A 22,025-nucleotide genomic window follows, 5' to 3' on the forward strand; every position below is an offset into this window, starting at 1 on the left:
CAGAGTTGGTCACAACTGGACTTAATGGTCAGGGGTCCCCTTTACCTTTTTTTTACCTCAGGCACTGACTTTCATATGCGCTTTCAAATGGCCACACTAGTTTCCTCTTCTTTTATTATGTGGCATGGAGGAAACAGCAACGGACACAATGAGAGAGAGAGCACAAACCATCCCCTTTTGTCTTGCTTTGTTATTGTAATGATATTGAAAGCAGACTGGATGTGCTAAATTAGGGATCACCAACCTTTCTGGGTCAAGGAGCAGAAGACCAGAGCACTGGCTGAGTGGCACAGGGCTCCCTCCTCCTGGTCTGATTCACCCCTGATTCCCTAATGCACTCTGGAGAAAAGATTTGCATATGAACAGCGCTTGGGTATTCTGCTTTCCATTGCAGCACAAGTCTGATTGGATCACACACACACTCCCACACTTACACGGTGACTGACAGCTGTACGAAAGATGGTACACCATACTGTATCTCAGATTGTGGCACTTTTGCAACATCACATATTGCAATGCTATTTTGTGAAAAGAGTGCATTAAAACTAATAATCTTTGAACACATTTCTATATTGCTTTTCATAAACAACAGCCAGAAGTGTGCAAAACCAAGAAGTACAACAAAAGTACAATTGAGAATAAAATGTAGCTGCTAAGCAAACGGAAAGTTAAGTTAAAAAGAAACTAGCTGGTATTGGTGGCCAACAAGGACCTCAGAGAACAGAGGGGTTTGCAGCACACGCCAAAATTGCAGCGGTGTAGGCAATTGCTGCAATTCAGAGGGGAGGTGATTCTACAGAGCGGGTGCCACCACTAATAAGGCCTTTCCTCTTGTCACCTCTAAAAAAGCATTTCTAGGACACAGCATAGCCAGGAGGGATTCATCCAATGATCTTAGTGATTGGGCAGACTGACAAAGGCCCTCCTTTGAGTAAGCTGGTCACTAGTTTAGGGTTTTGCAGTGCAAAACTAAAACCTTAAACCTGGCCAGGTTTAAGAGTGGTATAACAGCTACATGATAGGATGCCTGGCTCAGTACCTTAGCCCCTGCCTTTTGGAGCTGCTGCGGCTTTCAGACTGGTCCCTAAGGGCAGCCTCACACAGAACGCATTACTTTCGGCTTTGCTGTCAATAAATCATATGGCAACCTAAAGAGATGCTGCCACCTGATGGGCCAAAGCAGCATTACAATTATGCAGAGAGAACATGGACATTCTTGCGCATGTTCTTGGGACACCTTCAGCCCATACATTGGCGTCCACACCAGAGAGGTGGAAGAAAGTTTAGTCCCCCCACTTGGTGTTTCCTGCTTGGCAGGGGGTTGGACTCGATGGCCCTTGTGGTCTCTTCCAACTCTATAATTCTATGATTCTATGAATGGGGAAAACTCTTTCCTCTATCACTATGGTTCACCTCACATGTGTGTCTGAGGGCATGCAGTGTATGCATTCTCCGGATGGTAGGTTTTGTGGAATATATAACCTTTGACAAACAAACTTCCTGCCATATTGATGATGGGCATTTCACTAATGACTTGCTCATTGTAAGGGTCATAGTGGAATAGGTGAAAAGTCAGAACAAGCCAGTATCCTGCCTTTGGAAAGGAGATTTTTTAGAGGAATGATAGCAGATAGAAGATGAAACCCTTTGCAAAGATCTGCAAATGCAAAAAGAACGTTTCCTTGCCCTCTCCTCATCAAGACGCCCATTCCTGTGCTGGCTAACCTATGTATTTTTATATTTACATACATTTTGACCACGTTCTTGTATAAGCAAAGGCATTTAGGCTGCAATGCTAAGAAGTAAGCTCAGTAGGACTTTTTCTGAGTATTGCATTTAATAAGGTGTAAGTGTAAACATAGGTCTGTTTTTTAAAAACTCTGCACTATTTTTTTATTGAGATATTAAGTGACTCTGCCATCTCCTGAAAAGTTTGTCTTGTGATTCTTACCTTACACTGCAATCCTACGCAGGTGTGTTCAGAAGAAAGTTCCATTGAGTTCATTGAGGCTCACTGCCAGGTGAGAAATGCAACTTTAACTTCTTATAACACTGATTAAGAAATATCACTCAAGAAACAAGTACATGGTAGTACTTTCGGATAAGAGCAAACTACGTAGCAACAGACGCCAAGAGCAATGGAGTGGGCATAGGAATGCATACCTGTACAAGTAGATTTCCAGTACAACTGGAAAACCCAGCAATAAAAAAGTACTTCACTTTCTTCATTTTATTTTCTTTCCTTGCTTTTCTCCCTCTTATCACAAGCATCGCATCTACTCTGGCCTTTCATAAATCAGAAAAAAATATTTGATAGTATCTTTGCACTATATTTTTAACAACTCTGTTAAACCAATCAGCTGCTTTGTAAAAATAAAATAAAAAATAGTGTCAATATCTATAGGCTACTATCTAAAGAGACAGAATGGATCCACCCTCCAGCCTGAACTTAAAGGAAATTCAGCATCTCAACCTTCTGTTTTCTGGATCCTAAGAGATCAGGATTTTTCTTCCAGTGAGACTACAATGATTAATCCCAAACCAGTTCTATGGTCTTGCAGGAAAAAAACAAGACAGGGGTGCAATCAGCTCCGGTCATGCAGACAGTTGATCTTTGTCCATGTCTCTATGCCCTTGAGTTTTCTTGGATTTGCAGCTGACTTTGTTGTCAAGGGAGAATTTTCCATCACCTCCTGCTGGTATGAAGGAGTTGGAAGGTAATCCCCTTTCCACAACAGAGAAGTGCAAGGGAGAAAGGGCCTCTGGAGAGAGAAACTTCAAAAACTTCTTGGGAATTGAAAAGGGTCCTATTCAGCTTTGAAGAATGCCAGCATGGAGATGGTCACCTAGCAACCTGGAGCAATGTGGCACAGCTTGGATTCCAGAGCCGGAGAAACAATGAGTCCTTGCGACCCTACTGGGAACTTAAAGCCCCAGGATCGTCTCCCAGGGCAGAGACAGGACACATCTAATGGGAAAACATCTAATGAGAGAATAGGCTTCACCAAAGCGATGGCAAATGCATCAAGACATGTTGCCAACACACACACACACACACACACGAAAAAGCAAGGGCTGATTGTTGAGCGTTGCTCTTCACTGATGTAAATCAAATGTTTAAGCTACTGTAGTAGAGACTGACTGGTGGAGAACTGAAACCAGGAAGGAGTAAAACGGACCAAAGAGTACAGCGGAAATGCTGTGTGAGACCCCTTCCAGCCAACACAGGTAGCAGTGGCCAACCCGGCTCATCATACTCACAGCGGATTCTCAGGGAATAATTAACCCCATCAAAATGTTTTCAAGTAGTAATATCCTTTTAGTCTTTTGATTTGTCCTGCAACCAACAAAACTGCATGTGCAATGGAACGGATATTTGTTGTTGCAAGAACCAAGTCTTTAGTTGGCAAGGACCCGCTCTACCAAAATGATAATAGAAAATATGGCTCAGATCCATCTCAGCTTCCAAAATTTGCCATCAGCCAGGGCTCCCTTTTCATCTCGCTCAGGATCGCTGGTACAGCTTCATGATGCCCGAGTTGTGAAGTTTCTTCCATGTCCTCCGTTCCAAATCAAAGTCATGGTTGCTATAAAAGACTAAGCGGTGCCATTTCTGGTCATAATAATGATCCGAATACTTTTGGTAGCCTGCGGTGATGTATCCATAAGCACTTACCTGTGGAAAGCCAAGAGCCATAATTGGGGAGCTACAGGATAAAGGAGGGCTATAATAATAATAATGATGATGATGATGATGATGATGATGATGATGATGATGATGCGACCCACACAGAGACGTGCTGTGGAAGATCCATGGTGACTAGGGTTTCCTGCAATGCTGCAAAATTATTAGCAGCCCCGGGGGTCAGTTTTGAAGGCTGGGGAAGTAATTCATGGGCAGAGAGGATGCTCAAAACCTTTTATTTCCTTGCTCTTTCCTCAACCTAAAGCAATCTCCATCCAAAGCTGTTATTTGTCATTGAAGTGTGTGTGTTTGTGAGGTTCTGGCAGGGCAGGATTTAGAAAGGGGTTAAGCCTCACCACCCTCAGCTGATACAACCCTGTCCATTGACAACATCCCTAACATCCCCAAGGTATGGGGAGGAATTAAATGTCACACTAATGTGACTGTTTCATCAGCTTGCTAGAGAGAACAATCCCCACTCGTGCCCCACATGTTGTCCCTGGGGTTCTCCAGACCACCCCCAGCCAATTGGGAGGGGTCATGGAGGATGAAAAGGGGAGGAAGCCCCACAACGCAAGCAGAATCCCTTGTTGACGGCTTCTGCTGATGGGAATTATTAGCTGAATTCTGTCCGCTGTGTGTTTGCAGCCCTTGCAGCTCAGATTGTCACCTCTGGGCACTTCTAGACCGTCACTGGTTTTTGAGGGTGGGATTCAGCCACAGTCAAGTTCTGAAATTAATTTCTAGCTCTTGTGCAACAAACTCACTCCCCGACTCCGCAAACTAAACTTCTTTGTTGAATGCCACATTGTATAAGATCCCCGCAAACAAATCAGAACAAATGCTCAGCAAATAGCCGGCATGATCTAACCTCCCTGTAAACTTTGTGCAAACAAATAAGGAGGAAGATTCAACAAACAGATTGTCTAGAAGCAACCTTTGGGGCGCCTTTGAATTCTTACCTGGTCACATAGATGGAGTGCAGTTAGAAGGAGGAAGGCACCTGTGGTGGGTCTATAGATCCGCCAGTCGGACTTGTCTAGGCTTTTGGATCTTAGAAACCTGAAGTATGAGATTTTTTTTTAAAAAAAGTTTCTTTTTATTGAGTTTTATCAACAGGATACAAAGGTAAATAAGCTAGCTGGAGATGCTTTGTGGGCACAGACGGCTTGTCTTACATCCTTATTTGATTGTGGGAGCACATCCTGTAATTTCTGATGGCCGCTTAGGCAGGTAAAAGAAGTGGCATTTTTAAAAATTTAGCAATACAGTGGTACCTCGGGTTAAGTACTTAATTCGTTCTGGAGGTCTGTTCTTAACCTGAAACTGCTCTTAACCTGAAGCACCACTTTAGCAAATGGGGCCTCCTGCTGCCGCTGCGCCGCTGGAGCACGATTTCTGTTCCCATCCTGAAGCAAAGTTCTTAACCCGAGGTACTATTTCTGGGTTAGTGGAGTCTGTAATCTGAAGCGTATGTAACCTGAAGCGTATGTAACCTGAGGTACCACTGTAAAGCCAACCTAACAATGGATGCTCCTCATTTGTAAAAGTTGCCATCTTCCGCTCGGTCAAAGGGCCCTGTGTTTTTAAGAACTGTGCGGAAGAAATCCAGTGCTATGTTTCTAGAAAAAGAGGTGCCGGAACTCACTATGAACACCTCCCCAAGAGGTGCTGGGACTCGGTACCAGAGAGTTCTGGCTGAAAAAAGCCCCGACTGTCAGTGGGTACAGCTTCTCTAACTACCATTGAAGGCAGTGGCAGCTGTTCTTGTTCATAAATGATGACACCATCATGCTAGGACAAGGAGCCCTATCCCCTTACTGGACCTGACAAGCTTGTTTATTTGGACCCTGCTAGCCCAGAGCATCCCATATCATTCAAGTTAACTTTACATACCACATACCTGTTTTTCATGTATCTGAGAAAATCGGGATGAATGACAAAGTAGTTATCCAGGGTGAAATTGCTACCAAATTTATCCCGAGGATATGGCCTGGGAATGGAAACAGAAAATAACCTTTTAGGCCAAGCACGTGCCATTCAAGCAAGAACTAGTTCGGCCACTTCTCCTATGAGTTAGGTGATGTGGTAGGCAGCCATCATTTTTCAGGGTGTGCCTAAGAACTGTATGGGAACTGGCTGTTCAAAACAAAGCAAAAGCGCTGCCAAAAAAAGGAAAGGAGGCGAGGAGGATGTGGCTTTTAAAAGGGGAAGGGGGAGAAATGAAGCGCCATCAAGGGATGGGGAAAGGATGTTGTGTTTACCACAGAAATTGAATGAGGAGACCAAAGGCTCTCTTCTCACTGAGTTCAAATGCTGCTAAAGAAAAGCCCTGTGCTCATTCACAGTAGCATGGGACTCTTTGCTGACAATATTCCAGCCGTCAGGTCTTCCTGGAGTGACCATGTGACATATGATGTCCTCAACCAAGCCTTTATGTTGACATGGCTGTACCTGCAAGAGCGCATACTACAATCTTTGGTGGGCATTCCCGCATACACAGGAGTTCTGGCTGAAGATTCACCAACTACAGTGGAACCTCGGTTGTCAAACGCTTTGGAAGTCAAACATTTTGGCTTTCGAACACCAAGAACCCGGAAGAGAATGCTTCCATTTTCGAACACGTCTCGGAAATTGAATGGCTTCCAAGACATGTTTCTCCATTTTTTCAATGGATTTTGCCGACTAGCAATTGCGCCTCGGTTGTCAAACGTTTCGGAAGTCAAACGGTCTTCTGGAACGGATTACATTTGATAACCGAGGTTCCACTGTACTTGTTAAAATAGCAGGAGAATCCAGTGCTTTAACTCTGGAATTGTTTTCACTATCCATATTTGAAGAAGTCAACTGTAGTATGAAACAGAAGGGAGTGATACCTTATTTGTTGACTGCCACATGGAAATTTGAATGTACTTTAAATGAATGGTGTGGATCTGCCCATGGTCTTCTGCCAATGCAAACTAAAATGGCCAAACTCTTAAGGAACATTGTCCTGAAACAGACTGAAAAACAAAAAGGGGGAAATCTGCTTCTCTTACCCATAGCCATCCAAAAATCCCTTCCTGACTCTCGTGTTCAGCAGAAGAGCTTTCAGCCATTCGTAATCTCTTGGCCCTTCCAGGAAATGAAGGTACTTGATCTCCTAGGAAACAAGCCACACATACGCTGGTAGGGGTTGCAGCAGATGGAGCATAAGTGCTGCCAGAGTACAACTAATGAATGGGTAGGCACTCTGTGCTGGCCAAACAAAATCCAAATTCTGATCCAGACCTCATTCTGAATAATTTATGTAAATGAGGCACGGCCAACCTCAGTGGAACAAGAGAGGCAAAACAACAGAAAATGGAATGCTCTGCAAAATTTGGAGTGCTGATTTAAAAATCCAGAGACAAACCAGATTATTCAGGTTCAGCATAAACTAGGTACTGTGTGGCTCTCCCAAGAAGTTCCACTGGTGGAAGAAGGGGGGTGCAGTGGGTGCGGCCCACCCCGGGTGTCATCCCTGAGGGAGGTGACATTGCTGCGCCGCCCCCCTGGGATGCTCCCCCCCCCCCCGCGGCTAGCCCCCCCGGGTGCACAGCATGTGTGCCGCTCTGGGTGCCGGAGCAGCTAGCTCCACCTCTGCGGAGAACTGAGCTGGGCACTTTAGTGACTGGACTGCTGTTCTGCAACATGAAACACACGCTGGGACTAGGGTTAAAGGCTCATCTATTGTCAAGCCTAATGTCAATAGACAGCAAGTGGTCACAGACTGAGGAACCAGTGCTTGGATTTTAATGTGGAGCTTGGAGGGTGGGGAATAAACCCTTCCCCCCTTCACCATTTTTCTCATCTAAATGACCCCTCTCTAAAAACCCTACTAGCTGTCCCACATGGGAGAAAACATCTAATATGCCATAATCTGCGTTACCTTTCCCATGGGGATCTTCTTGAATCCACGATTTCCCAGAATTGAGACAGAAGACACTAAGGAGTAGGCTGTGAATCCATAGAAGGACGTTCTTGTTCCCACGTCTTCCTCAAAACCTTTGATCACGGCCCCACTCACCCTGGCCAAAAGTGACCATATAACATTGCAAAGTTAGCCTTGTAGCAGCTTCTCATTACTGGATTTCACAAAGTGCTGCTGGGGTGGGTGGTTTTCAATATTTGATACAAAATAAGTGGCTTGAGCAAGTTTCTAGATGAATGGAGCTCCAAAGGTTAAAGATATCTAGGTGATTTCAGTTTTCTGTAAGCCAGAACAATGAAACTTAATCGGAACCACGATCTTTGCACATATGCACAAGGTTGGTATATAATGGATAGCTGTTAGCATCCTGACATTTGGAGAAGACTCCAAATACCCTGGCATGGAATTTATATGTAGACACAAGCAATAAACTATACAGTATATAAGGTGTGGGAATCCCCCATAACTTTTAATTTTAAAAAAGGTTGTCAACGATGTTGGCTCCGAAGAGAGAGAGAGAGAGACAAAAGGTCGTTTTGTGTGCATAATATTTGGTTTAGGACCATCAGTTTCAGATTTTTCAAACTACCTGGAAAAGAAACAGCAGTGTTGGTGAATCGGCCCTGTCCCTAGGACCGCCTTCTCCTGTATGAAGCATCCCTCTCATCACCATCAGAAGATTCCTTACCTTTAGATGCCCCAAATATCCCTACATTATACATTGAAAGCACTTTCAAAGGACATTCTTTTGCTCAAAGAATTATTGATGGAAGTTCACCTCGCCACACACACACACACACACACACACACACACACACAAACACAGAGTTTTGGCTTATAACATTGGTTTTTAGTAGATGACCAAGAAGGCTTTGTGGCACTGTTGCAGGATTTCTCCCAGTCAATAATGACAGACACAGGTTCTTTCAGAGGAAAGACAGAATTTATTCACCTGCGCAGGGGCTGCAGCGGGATCTCTCCCAAAGGCTGAGCCCCTCTTTGTTCTCTGAGGCTTCCTTTTATAGTGACCAGTAAACAATTTCTGCAGGATTACCCATACAGGCAAAAAAAGAGGAAGCTTACTCAAGCAGGCAAGAGAAACAGAACTTTTTAAGCTCCTGCCCCCCCCCCCAATCCTGTCTGCCCCAAACTGCGAGCATGTGCAGGTTTTAAAACAGACACAGACATCAGTTAGCTCATTCCTTGTGACTGACTTTCTGTCATAGATTGGCTTTACACAGCACTTTTCTGCCAATCTCCAGACTGTTGAGGGGAGATAATCTCGATCCTTCAGTACTGAGAGGAGATGCCAGTTTTAATTCTGGCTTTATCCTTCTGGCACTTTTATGGATTATGCTTTCGTTGACTTCTGATATACACAAACACACATATGCACACAAAAATACGTGCACACGCGTTACTATTTTAACAATGCTGTTAAGCTACCTTAGACTGTTTTTGTTTACTTGTTTAGGAAGGGCTAAACATCTAAATAGATAGATAGAACACAGGAAAACAGCAGTTCCTCTTACCGGAACACGTAATCATGGGAGTCAATCTCCTGGCCCATTTTGGAGTTGTTCAGTATCCCCCCATTCCCTACCACCGCACATCTGATACACCTGGAAGTCTGGCTGCTGTTGCGTGCAAAGAGAATTTGGTGGTATGGTTTAGGGGGAAGCATGGTGATGACTTGTTTTACCACTGAAAGACAAAAGGCGTCCTTATTTAGTATGAAGGGCAGGCAGTAAACACTCACAGCTCTGAACTGGTTAGGGCGTAGGATGGAAGTAAGGCACAGGAACAGAACAGAATCAGAGCACTTTAAAGTCTGCCAGCTTGTCTTAGGCTTGGCCTCTGAACTGCTGCCATTTTCACTTTTGTAGACATCGCTTTGTAAGAAGTCCATACCTGCAGACTGCGGAGCAGCTGCTGAATTGTTGCTATCTGTACACAGGGAGGGCGTGTCTAGTGCACATTTAGATTCCTTGCTCTCCCCCACTCCATTGCAATGCCCACTACACTCCTTTTCAAACAATAAAAAATCCTGCAAGCTTTTTGATATACCCAATGTGCAATAGAACAAACTGTGCAGGCTCAGTTTACAAACGGAGGTCCACATAGCTTTCAAATTGATTCCCCAGTGCCACCGTCTCGAACCCCACTCGCACTCGGCGCTCTTTTTAGAGCTTACCGGGGAGCGGGGGAGTCGTTCCCGGCACCCGCAGGAACTCCAGGTCCTCAGAATGCTCGATCTGAGAGTTTTTCAGGGTGCCGCTGCACTCTAGTGGCTCTCCCCTGTTTTCAAAGCGCCAGTGCCCTTTCCGCGAAAGAACTCCTGTCCGCCATAATCGGGCGAGCCAACCGGAAGTCGAGTCTCCTGCATCTTTAAGAGCTCGGCACAAGAGGGAATTCCAGCATGGTGCACTTACACTTCCCCTCCTCTACCCAAACATCGAAGACGCAGGAACCATGCTTCCTTTCACATTTGGTTTCCTTTCCTTTCGCAATTTCTGTTAAGGCTACCTCAAGGCATTTTGGCACTTGAAGTGAAAAATCCAATAATGTCCTCTCTTGGTTCATCATCATCATCTAAATAACTTACAAGCTACCAGCGTCCTGAAGGTGGGAAATGTTTCTATTTGAGGATACTATCTACCTTGTAGCAAAAGAATCCATGCTTCTTTACATCTATTTGTCTCGATAGACAATGGAATGTGCATCCAGGGGTGAAGTTTAACCACTGGAGAATCACAGCACCCGCTGTGGCTGCAGAGACCGGTAACCCATAACTGCTGCCTCCCATGTTGTTTTGCTGCGTTCTTTACAGTAAGCCTTACAGTAAATCTGAGTGAACAGGTTTGCCCTAAACCTGGGCTTCTGCAAAAGTCCTCACAATTCTCGAAATGGTGACTGTTCCTAGATCACATGACAGGGGGACAGGGAGCAGGTTCTCATCTGGGGAATTTGAAAGAGGGTTGGTCTTCTCAATGAAAGACCTGTGAGCACTTGTCCCAGAGAGAAGAACCCTTGACCCTCGGTTCTTTCTGTCATCCCCTTCAAAGAGTTACTCACATGAGTAATTCAGCTCCATGAAGCCATAGGGTGGGCCAAAATGGTCTAGACGCTCCCATTCGCTGTCACTGAAGTGAGTCTTGTCCATGAAAAGAGTGAGGTTGGGCAGGAAGAGATCCTTCAGCCAATCAGACTTGGCAGCCTTGACCCGCAGAGAATCAGGGCAGCTCTTAAAATACACAAAAAAAGGGGTGAATGAAGTCAGGAGGTGTTTATTTGAGAGACTATATTTAGAGAACCATATTAACTGACACTGATAACGGTAACCACATCCTGTTAGTTACGTTAGCAAAATCCTGTTGGACAGTCTCAGTCAAAGGGAGCTGCTATTATCTGAATGATTTTTGTGTACACACCATGCATTGAATGCATACACACATCCACACCCTGAATCTTGGGAACTGTAGCTCGATGAGGGCTATACTACAACTCCCAGGATTATTGGGCAAGGGGGAAAATAAATATGTTGCAAATGAGTGGTGGGTATGTGTACAGTCAAAATGAGTTTTAGACCATCTCACTGGGCTGCTAAACCTGTCAGAGACTGCAGATACAGGCTGATGTTAAGTGGTCCTCTGTACTAAAAAAATACCCTTCCTTCGTATAGAATACTAGACCAGAGAAAGAACCTTGACTTTCCATTCCCTTCTCATGCCAATTCTCTGTGCCCATGGATTTATTTATTTACCTTATTTTGTAGGAACAATAATCCAAGCCACCATAAGCAGTCTAAAGTGCATTAATTTATATTCATCAACTCAAACCAGAACAGGTGTTTAAAACACTGTAGGAACCTAGGAGGAACCCTCATGCCAAAAAAGTTTACAGCCAAGATTAGAAGAGTGGGAAGAGAACAGGTGAGAATGTCACCTAGCAGAGTCAGCTTCTACTCTTTTGTTTGATTACGCCCCAGACTATAGAGAACTGAAATGGCCCAGGCCAGGTCTATACTTCTGTATTATTCTGTATGTGTAACAATGAAATGAAGGTATCTGTAGGACATTTAGGGCCAGGTCACGCTATATCAACTCACTGATGCTGGTGTTGAATTGTCCAGGAGATACTGGTCATCAAAGTCCCAATGGGGCTCAGATTTGAAGTCAGATGCTTTAAGCCTTTTCTTGGGGGTCGGTGCAGGAACTGGATGTGTGACTTGTTGAGCCCCTGGCCTAGGGATAGAGACGTTGTGATCTGCGACAACAGAAAGAGAATCAACTAAACTCTGGTTCTTTTTAGCTACGTCCATTTCTCTGGAAACTTTCCCCTTGGTGTGGCTTGCAGTGGGTCGTGGTGTGGCATTTTGATTGGATGCTGTTTTTGCACCTCTTTCCTCATCCAGCTTTCGATTGGATGCTGGCACTTCATATTTAGCCTCAGCTTGTTCATTTCCTTTGTGTTCCGACTTATTTTTCTCTTCCTTTGGACTGGATGTTGATGTCACACGCTTCTCACTTTTTTTCTTATACACAGTGGGGGTTGCATTCAGACCCCCAGCACGGTTTTGACCAGCTGCAGTTGTCACAGTCTTGTGTTTAGCTTGATTCTCATTGGCTGTGGGCCTGAGTTTCTCCATAACTTGCTTTGGATTGGCTGCTATCACACCTCTCTCCCTGGCTTGCTTCTCAGTTGATTCTGATGGGCTGGTGACCTTCACATGCTTCTCTCGGATGTCCATGGTGTTGCCACCATTTGCCAATCTCTTAACAGCATCTTGCTCCAATGGGGAGCTTCTTGGGCCAAGTATTACATTGAGAGGCCTTGGTGTCTCCCTGTTGGTAGTCATCACTTCTGGGGTAGCGGGCCGGGTGTCTATTTGTGGCACGCTTCCAGCATGGCGAAAGTAAGGAAACTGGCTGAAAGGTAGTTTAAAAAAAGAGATAGTTACAGCAATAGATAACTATACAAATTATACACTGTGTTCCACTTGTATGAAGTGTACTAGACAGTTGCTTAAACTTGACAATATCATGGAAGCCGTGTTATGGAGGCCCCAGCAAGATTTGAACGCTCGACCCCTTGTTTACAACCTTTAATAAGCCATTATAATTAATTCTCCCCCAATGCACCTGTGATGCCAAGGACTGGCCTGCAGATATTTGGATTTGTAGAAAGGTGACAGGAGGATTCTATGGATTTAAACAAATAACAAGTAAGCCCTCCCTGAGGCTGGGTTTTAACACATTCAGACAAAAAAGCCAAGTGTATAAATACACTTGGGCTATGTACACATTGGCGGCACAAACTGCAGTGAGATCATTTCAAATCACATTTATACATTGTTCTACACAACTGCACAAGTGGGGATGTTTTCTCCAAATATGCAATACCAGATTTGTTTCCCCACCCCTGTAGCTCCCCCTGCCAAACTTTTGTTCAAAGAAACTTTTGCCTGCGTATGTGCTGTCATCAGTGCACGTGCATGCGCAAAGACTGTACACACCTCAGATTTGCATTTTCAAATCAGACAGAAGCTGCTTCGAGGGAAAACACATCCAACTGGAGTGTTTCTTGAGAAACTATAGGATACAGATGGATTGTGGCTAACGTGTGTACTCATCTTCAAACACTAGCAGTGGAAGCACACTGGAGCCAAGGTAAACAGTAGTGGGTGCATAGCATTGTTAACATGGCATTATAGGTTTGGTTTTGTGGAAGGCTGTTATCATGTTGGTCGTGATAGTGATTTAAATTTAAAAGATTTGTATAGCACCCTTCATAAAAAACAAGATTCCAGATAAACATGTTAAAAGTTTGTAATTCAGCAGTTATTGCAACTTGCTACAATACACACATCTCTATGGAGAGCAATCCGTGAACCTATTATGCCTGCTCCTTACTGTTCCTTTTGTAACTGGCATCCCAATATTATGTACTTCATGTGTTGTTGTTTTTTCATGTTATGTTTCTTTTGTTACTGTTAAAAGCCAATGAAATACATATTTGTTTTAGAAATGAAATACAGCTCCAATAAAGCCGACATAAAGCCAAGAGTGCACAGATAAACCACAAAATGCCTGGGTAAATAAATGAACCTTTGCCTGGCGCCATGATGACTGTGACATGGGTGCCAGCCAAAGGAGTCTTTTTGGGGAGAACACCTTCTTCCTAGTTGGCAGCCTGAAGGAGGTTGCACCAGAAGAAGGGCATAACTTTATATTACAGCAAGATGAATATGAGAGTAGGCAGACACAGGAATACTTGGGTCTCAATCCATTGTAGGGCACAGATGAGCAACCTGCAGCCCCCACCATGCCTTGCAGCTGTCCCATTCTTCCATGCCATCAGGTTCCCTTCCTTCCTGTTCTGTTTCTTCCTTATCCGCCCCGCCCCGGCTTTTAACAGTATTTCCCCCTCTTTCCATGTAAACTGCTTCCAAACTGGGCATTTTCTGTGGAATAGCAATGAGCCACCTGCATGTTGTTGCGAACAAATCAAGCTCCTCCCATGTTGTCTGTGTTCATCTTCTTTCTTTTTTCAGAGCTCAGAAACGTAATCTTAAAAAAACACACAAACAACCTACGCCACAGTGGAACAGCTGCACAGTTTCCCCAAATAGGATGACCCATGTGGCACAGCAATTCTGGCTTCTTCGGGCTTGTGTAGATTGTTCTAGCCATTTCCTTCTCTTTGGGGCATTTTTCCTCTATGGGAATCACATCTAGCCCTTTAAACGTTCCCATTTCAAATGACATTGCATTTTTCTTTTTTCTTCTTCTTATCAGCTGGTTTTCTCCCATGCCATCCACAATTGCAGCCAGATGATGAAATAAGGATCTAGAATAATTGTATTTTAATATTCTGCTGGAAGCTGCCCAGAGTGGCAGGGGAAACCCAGCCAGATAGCCAGATGGGTGGGGTATAAATAATAAATTATTATTATTATTATTACTATTACTATTATTGGGCAGCATGGTGGGAGCTGGGAGTCTGGCTCCCATGAAATTAGTCCACCTTTCCCCACAACACACACACATAGCATGTGTGGCCCTTAACAGATCACTCCCAAGGGAATACAGCCCTTGAGGAGAAGAAAAAAGTTGTTTATGACTAGTTTTAAGGTTCTAGCTAAGTAACTTGGACTCTGCTCAGAAACAACCGGGCGACCAGCACAGATCTTTTTAACCTATGCAACAAGAAGTGATCTGAACAAGCTGGGACACATCAACATTTTGGGAAATGTATCCTGCCCTAACGGATACCAGGCTTCCTGAGAAAACGACAACCCATATTCTGTGTATGAAAGCAACATGGCTGCAGCACAACTTGTTTAATGCATTAAGAAAGAGTATGGGGTTAAAGGAATAATCCTTTGGGGGAAAGGACTTGCTGCAAAGTAGTAATATCACTGCTCTCGGCTTTGTGTCCTGCTAATGCAAAGCTTTCCAGACTTTTCATGTTGGTGACACACTTTCTGGACATGCATCATTTCACAACACAGTAATTCCATTCTACTAGCAAACTAGAGGTTAAACTAGCCCCTTTCCAGCCCCAGGAGGAGTGTAGGGAGTGTTTGTGCAACACATCTACACACTGCAGCCAGTGTCACAACACAGAGTTTGGAAAGCTCTGTGCTAATGTCTTGAAACAGCTGGGAATATCATCTAATGGACTGGTAACTGCATCTCTTATCCAAACCAATGAAGATACTTTCACCTTGCACCAGTATCTCTGCTGGTGCTGGAGGCGAGATAAATTCATATACCCAGGTGTGGTTGTATTCACAGATAAGTGCAATTATTGGTGAGTGTGAGGCGTGTACTAGCACAAGGTGAGGAGATTCCCCCCCCCAAAAAAAGGGGTGCAAGCACTTTATCTGCTTGAGTCCTGAATGTTTGTAAGACAGTCCCCACTGCCTTTACTGCATGCAATCGCACAGGTTACATGCGGTTGGAACTGTTTGTTGTGCTGGCACAAACCTGCAGAGCGGCAGCTAGCCCGAAGATAATCCATCATAGCACATTGCCAGAGGTTTTTTTTAAAAAAAAATAAGTAAGTAAAATTCTGTCCCCAAACAAAATAATGCTTCTGTGCATCAATCATCTCCCAATTGCTGGGGTTCTGAAAAAGAGCCAGGGCACACAATGTGCCCACGTCATTCAGCAAAGCACAAGAGAAATACTGCTGGTCTTTGGTTAATGGGGCTGTGGTGCTGGCTATTCTTGGGAAACTTTCTGTCACTGAGAATTACTGAACTCCCACTGAACCGCAATCACACGGGCATTTGTCATATATCTGTATCTCCATGACATTTCTGTAAGAATGAGGCCTTGATGATATCATAAGACTTCAATGTTGCAGTTCGGGAAAAGCCACCCATGGCAGTTTTTGTTTGTTGTTTGAGAAGGCTGGGAGAAAGAGAAGCAGAGATTTAACAGAACTGTTTGATAGAATCTGATGTTGAGAACAGGCACCCTCTACCATGTCACCTTGCCCTCCTACAGCTACAAGGAAGACAGTTTTGAGACTGACTGCCGGATCCCCCGCTTCAGTTGTCTCTTCCCTCTTGGCAATACAGTATGCCTCTTGAAGCTCAAGAATTCGTTTTTGTTATTTATTTCATTTTGTTGAGAGTATAAAGTGTTCTTAATGTTAAATCACCCCCCCCTCCTTCCCCCAAAATTATGTAAATGGTTGAAGAATGCTCCTGCCTCACAGTGCCTCCATTCAGTGCCAGCACCGTTCACCCCAATGACTTTGTCTACCTGGTGGCACAATTTGGAGTACAGTAGTGCCTCGGGTTACATACGCTTCAGGTTACAGACTCTGCTAACCCAGAAATATTACCTCAGGTTAAGAACTTTGCTTCAGGATAAGAACAGAAATTGTACTTTGGCACAGCGGCAGCGGGAGGCTCCATTAGCTAAAGTGGTGCTTCAGGTTAAGAACAGTTTCAGGTTAAGAACGGACCTCCGGAACGAATTAAGTACTTAACCCATGGTACCACTGTATATAAATGGCAAGTGGTGGCGCTTGTTATGGTTTCTTCATGGGGCTGCAACATGCCACCTGGCCCCGAATAATGCTTTCTAGGGAAGTGACCATTAAGCTTCCTTCCACACGAACTTTCGGAGGAGACTGGAGCTCTAAGTCAGAACAGGGATCCCTTCTAAACAACACGCTGTTCTAATAACTTCTAGACTACAAGGACCTGCACAGGAGAGAGAACTATTAGCATGCCCCAAAACAACAATGGTAACTCGACCCACCACAGGACGTACCGCTGGAGCAACCCTTGATTTATATAGAGGCCTTGCATTTCTGTGTTATCTTCCACCTCTTTTCAATAAACTTTAAAGGTTACTCTGTCTTTTGATATGTTCAGCACAAGGTCTAAGCTCATGCACAACTCTGACCCTAAATTAAATCTCGGACAGACACGCCTGAGTAAATGCAATTGTATGCACAGCCCTTCTGCAAACAGATCGAGCACCAGATGGCTGCCAAGTCCAGCAGCCTTAAAGTCGGGATACCATTGTAAATAATTGTAGGTATGCAATTAAAAGGAGGAATGGCTTGTACTCCAAAAGTGACAGGCTTGAACCCTCTCTGCAAAGAATGATTTATTGATTTAAACTGTGCTGGACATCTGGTAATGATTAAAGCTTTAGGTTGAAAGTACAGTTTTGAAACGACAATAGGGTTACCAAGCCAGTCAGTTAAATATCAGTTGATCACCTCTCACTTGATCACACCCAACTATCCCATGAAACCACGTAAGTGGAAGTTTTTCAACCCCATGACCCACCTTATGGGGCCACTTGTTAGCAAAAGCATGTGAGAATTGCAGTACTTACCCTTTAGCTCAGTGGTTCCCAAGGTGGCTGGGGGGCAATGGGATTACCCAGGGGGCACTAAGAGGCAAGAGGGTAACAGGGGGTGGGACAGAGGTGGGCCCCTCCAAGCGCTTTGATCACTTATTTACATTGACCAGGCTAAACACCTTCCTCCCTTCATATTTAAAGTTTTACTGCTCTTCTCCCTTTCAAGGCTGTTTCCTTTGGTCATGTTTCCATTCACAATTCTGAGTTGTCAGAAGTCACAAGATGGCTGCCAATTATTGGCAATAGCTGTTGATTTTCTTCTAAATTAGTTACTGTGCATCTGTGGTAGGTGAAGGTTGGCACATGTTTGCCCTCGTTGCCCATCTGCCGGCAGGTGAATAAATCTTTCCTATTCCAACAGGCTTTGGGGAACCGGCTGCTTTTAATGAAAGGGATGGTGCTGTTCTGATTTTATTGTAATTATTTGTGTGGTTTTTCATAGATTTTATATATGTATATACAGTGGTACCTCGGGTTACATACGCTTCAGGTTACATACTCTTCAGGTTACAGCCTCCACTAACCCAGAAATAGTGCTTCAGGTTAAGAACTTTGCTTCAGGATGAGAACAGAAATCGTGCTCCGGCGGCAGCGGGAGGCCCCATTAGCTAAAGTGGTGCTTCAGGTTACGAACAGTTTCAGGTTAAGAACGGACCTCCGGAACGAATTAAGTACTTAACCCGAGGTACCACTGTAGTTTTAATCTATCAGTGTTCAATTATTTTTTAAAAATGATGGGTTTCCCCCTATGTATTTAGTGGTTCTACTTTTTATCTGTAAGCCATGAGTCCCATCAGGGAAAAGGCAGGGTGTAAATAAAAGTAATAATCAAGGCCAGCAAGACCCATGGTCACAAATGATGGGATTTGTACTCCCAAACAGCAAAAAACAGAGGCTACCCCCTCCTTGTCATCGAGCTGTTTAATCCACACCCAGGTCAAAACATATTTTAGAATTCAGTTTCATTCTTTCAATAAACTGTTAAATAATTTGATCTGCAAATGATGCCTAGGCAATTGTTTCAACAGCGCAAGCATTTCCTCTTTCCAGAGGGAAAGATTTCCCCTTTTCTCTCACTGCACAGTGTTCTTCAGGTTCTCCTAACCTTCCAGAGCAGAGTTGGGGGAGGAGAGAGGGGGAAAGCCCCATTGCGCTGACAGGAGCCCTTAAGCTGGCTTCCACTAGCAGAAAAGGTTAGTTAATAGTTAATAATAACCAGTGCTTTTTTCTGGGGGGACGCAGGGGTACACATACCCCTAAACATTTTGTGAATCTTTGTACTTTTGTCCATTTACTGTATTTATTTTTCCCGATTTGAACTATAAAATGGTGATTTTCTTGAGTCAAAGTGAGAGTACCCCTAAACATTTTTTAAAGGAAAAAGCACTTATAATAACAAGAATAATTTTATTATTTATACACAGCCCATCTGACTGGTTTGCCCCAGCCACTCTTGGCAGCTCCCAACAACATATTCAAAGCACAATAAAACCTCAAACATTGAACACTCCCCTCTAAAGGGCTGCCTTCAGATGTCTCCTAAAAGTCATATAGTTGAATCCAGCTCTGTGTTATGTAAATAGATATATAATTTATCATTACTATTCAATATTTATTTACCGTATTTTTTGCCCTATAGGCCCATAGGGTGCACCTCATTTTGGGGGGGGGGAATGAATAAAAAAAATTATTCCCCCCTCCAGCTGCAGGGCTGGGGCGGGGGAAGCCCGAGCTTCCCCCGACCCCAGCCCCCAGAACAGGCTGCTATCCGCAAGCCTTGCGAGCCCGGCGGCAACTCCCTCCTCCGGAGGGTGCCCCGTGCTCCGGGCTGCAGGCTGCCGCCCGCAAGCCTTGCGAGCCCGCGGGAACTCCCACCGGGCGTGCAAGGCTTGCAGATAGCTTCCTGAAGCCTGGAGAGCGAGAGGGTTCGGTGCGCACCGACGCCTGTCACTTTCCAGGCTTCAGCGAAAGCCTGCATTCGCCCCATAGGGCGCACACACATTTCCCCTTCATTTTTGGAGGGGAAAAAGTGCGTCCTATAGGGCGAAAAATACGGTATATCGCACCTTTTTCCTTGACAGGGACTTAAGGCAGCTTACCAATAAAATAATAACAGCTAAAAACATAGAAGAAAAAGCAACCATTAAAAAAGAAGTAGAATTAAAACGATATAAATATATAAAACATTGATTAAAAACATACATATATAATTACAATAAAAATAGCGCTATCTAATTTATGTTAAAAAGAGGACAGTGAAACCCCTAATGGAGTATTTGGTGGAAACTGAGCTGCAGTGGAATGGAAACAGTGCTGACTGCAATGAATATGGATCGGAATGGAAACTGCTGCTTTCCTACATCCCTAGTTCTGTCCTTCCGTTATAGACAGATGCAAGAAGTGTCAGAAGTGTTCTAGAACATTGTGCTGCTTCCTTTCTATCCCTTCAATCAAGGGGAACGGAGAGGAAGGAACCCCAGGAAATGGAACAAAAGAACTGCAAGCCTCAAATAATAGTAGCATGCACTTCTTGGCAGCGTTGAGGTCTACAACCACCACCAGGCAGCAAGCATTATTTGTCTTCATGTGCTCATAGCAGGAAGAGGCTTCTCCCACATAGGACAGAAAATTCTCTTCAGGCACCCTTCACAAATGGGTTAACTGTGGGAGAGCTAAAGGGCGTTTCCAAGTGAGAACTAAAAGGGCTTTACTGCAGCCAGTATGTACCCTTTTTTGTATTTCTCAGCCTGTATTTTGAAGCATTGGTATGCAACATATGATTAATCCCGAGTGTCTGAAAAAATTAAGGGGCACAGCTATTTCCACTTACTATTAGTTACAGCAGAAGTAATTTGCTTTAAATTTTTAGATACCTCATGTTCACTGCATATCCTTAATTCTTATCTGGGGGGGGGCAGGACTTCTTGTCATTTAACTCAATGAATTAGTTGATTTTTCATTATTTCCTCTTATATCTGCATAAACTCACTGTAAATCTCCCCCTTTTGGACATTATTTCAGGAATGTAGTCATTATAAGTGAGTTGATGTATTTCAGTTTACAAATAGCTGTTCTCATTCAACCTGTGTGTGATGCTAGGTGAGCCTTTTATAGATACAGACAGAGATTATGTGAAAGGCGTATCAAAGTTGCTGTTGGTTATGATGAAGCCAACACTTCTGAATTAATTCATTTGAAGCCCTACCTGGAAACGTAGCAATCAAGACTTCGTAAGGATTGCTGGCTATGGCCCTGCAGATAAAAGTGAGCCACTGACAGAGAAAATATTATCTTAACTTATATTATGCAATAGTTTTACGTGTCCATAAGAGAGATTACATGGGTAAGTATGATACACTATGCATTTCAGTATAAGGAAAGACCAGCTAAGCTTATCAGAGGAAGCAACACATAAGGTTCATCTGAAAAGGAGAGGGATCTCCTCTTACCTGTATGGATATTTTTCAGTAAAGCCAATGTAGGCAGCAAAAGAGAGAACAAGGAACAAGAAGCCTATGAGAAGCAGCCTGGTTCCCCTAGGACACCACCTTCTGATTGATCTCATGGTTTCACACTAGACATCCTAGGAAATCTCTGCCTTCTTTGCCACAGGTACTTTGCAGACTGACGAAAGCTACAAATCTGCTCCTCTGATATCCCTTGAAGGCAAGGCACACATGCCATTCAGGTGCTCAAGGGCAGCTCAGCCTCATTCTTCTGCCAAAAGGGCAGAGAAGGGTTACTTCCTCATGTCTGGCTTAGTGATTTTGTGGGCAGAATTTGCAAGCAGAGAAACACCCGCAAGTCAAACAGGTGGGTTTCACACATTTCCTTAGCCCCATAAACAGTGCTCTTTGATTATCCTCTTGAAAAAGGCTTGTTTGCTGCAGGTAAATATTACCTGAACAGATAAAATGTGAGCAGATGGCGAAAGGAACAGGGCTCTGTTCCCTTTAAAAAATTAAAAAGAGGACATTTAGGCAGGTGTGGCTTTATCTTATTCCTGCAAAACAAGCTGCACCTGCCGAATTTCCCTCTCTGAAACAGCTACCTGAAGACAACACAGGCATTCTGTCTTCTTTTTCTGTTAGTTTCTCTCTCAGTCTCTGTGTAGGAAGAAGTAGCTGTGTTCACAAGGAAGGGGATCTACAAGCTATAATCCTGTACTGAAGTTACTTGGCAGTAAGCCCCACTGAACTCAGTGGGACTTTCTGCATCAGATCTAAGGTGTAACACTTCTTGAGGGTTTGTAAAGAAATGTGCATTTTCATTAAGGAATTTCATTAATTCAGGGAGAGGGGGACCAGATGGACAGGGCGACCCTCTACAGCATATTGGGGATGGGGAGGCTGCAGTGGAGATGAGAGGAAGGGGATTTATCAATGCAGAAGTCCACTCACACAGAATCTTTCTTTATTTATACAGTCATACCTGTTAAATATGCTTCAGGTTGAGTGTTTTCGGGTTGCGCTCTGCGGCGACCCAGAAGTGA

The 22,025-nt window shown here is 44.0% G+C and overlaps 1 protein-coding gene across 2 annotated transcripts; it reads right to left on the reverse strand.

Annotated features, from left to right (window-relative positions):
- Positions 1-1,818: 1,818 nt before the first annotated feature.
- ST6GALNAC1 (ST6 N-acetylgalactosaminide alpha-2,6-sialyltransferase 1) lies at positions 1,819-21,735 on the reverse strand. 2 transcript variants are annotated; one of them, XM_081850776.1, is made up of 10 exons: positions 20,983-21,735; positions 11,746-12,565; positions 10,713-10,881; positions 9,170-9,341; positions 8,590-8,679; positions 7,596-7,734; positions 6,724-6,827; positions 5,589-5,678; positions 4,648-4,747; positions 1,819-3,676 (listed from the first exon to the last, which is right to left on the reverse strand). In XM_081850776.1, the coding sequence occupies exons 1-10, from the start codon at positions 21,096-21,098 to the stop codon at positions 3,506-3,508; spliced, it is 1,971 nt and encodes a 656-aa protein (XP_081706902.1). In that variant the 5' UTR covers positions 21,099-21,735; the 3' UTR covers positions 1,819-3,505. The 2 variants fall into 2 exon arrangements, with proteins under 2 accessions (XP_081706902.1, XP_081706903.1); XM_081850777.1 differs by lacking the exon at positions 8,590-8,679 and having other exon boundaries at positions 20,983-21,732.
- Positions 21,736-22,025: the final 290 nt, after the last annotated feature.

Source organism: Podarcis erhardii (genome assembly GCF_964252035.2).
Source record: "Podarcis erhardii genome assembly, chromosome: 2".
In the NCBI taxonomy this organism is placed as follows: Eukaryota; Metazoa; Chordata; class Lepidosauria; order Squamata; family Lacertidae; genus Podarcis; species Podarcis erhardii.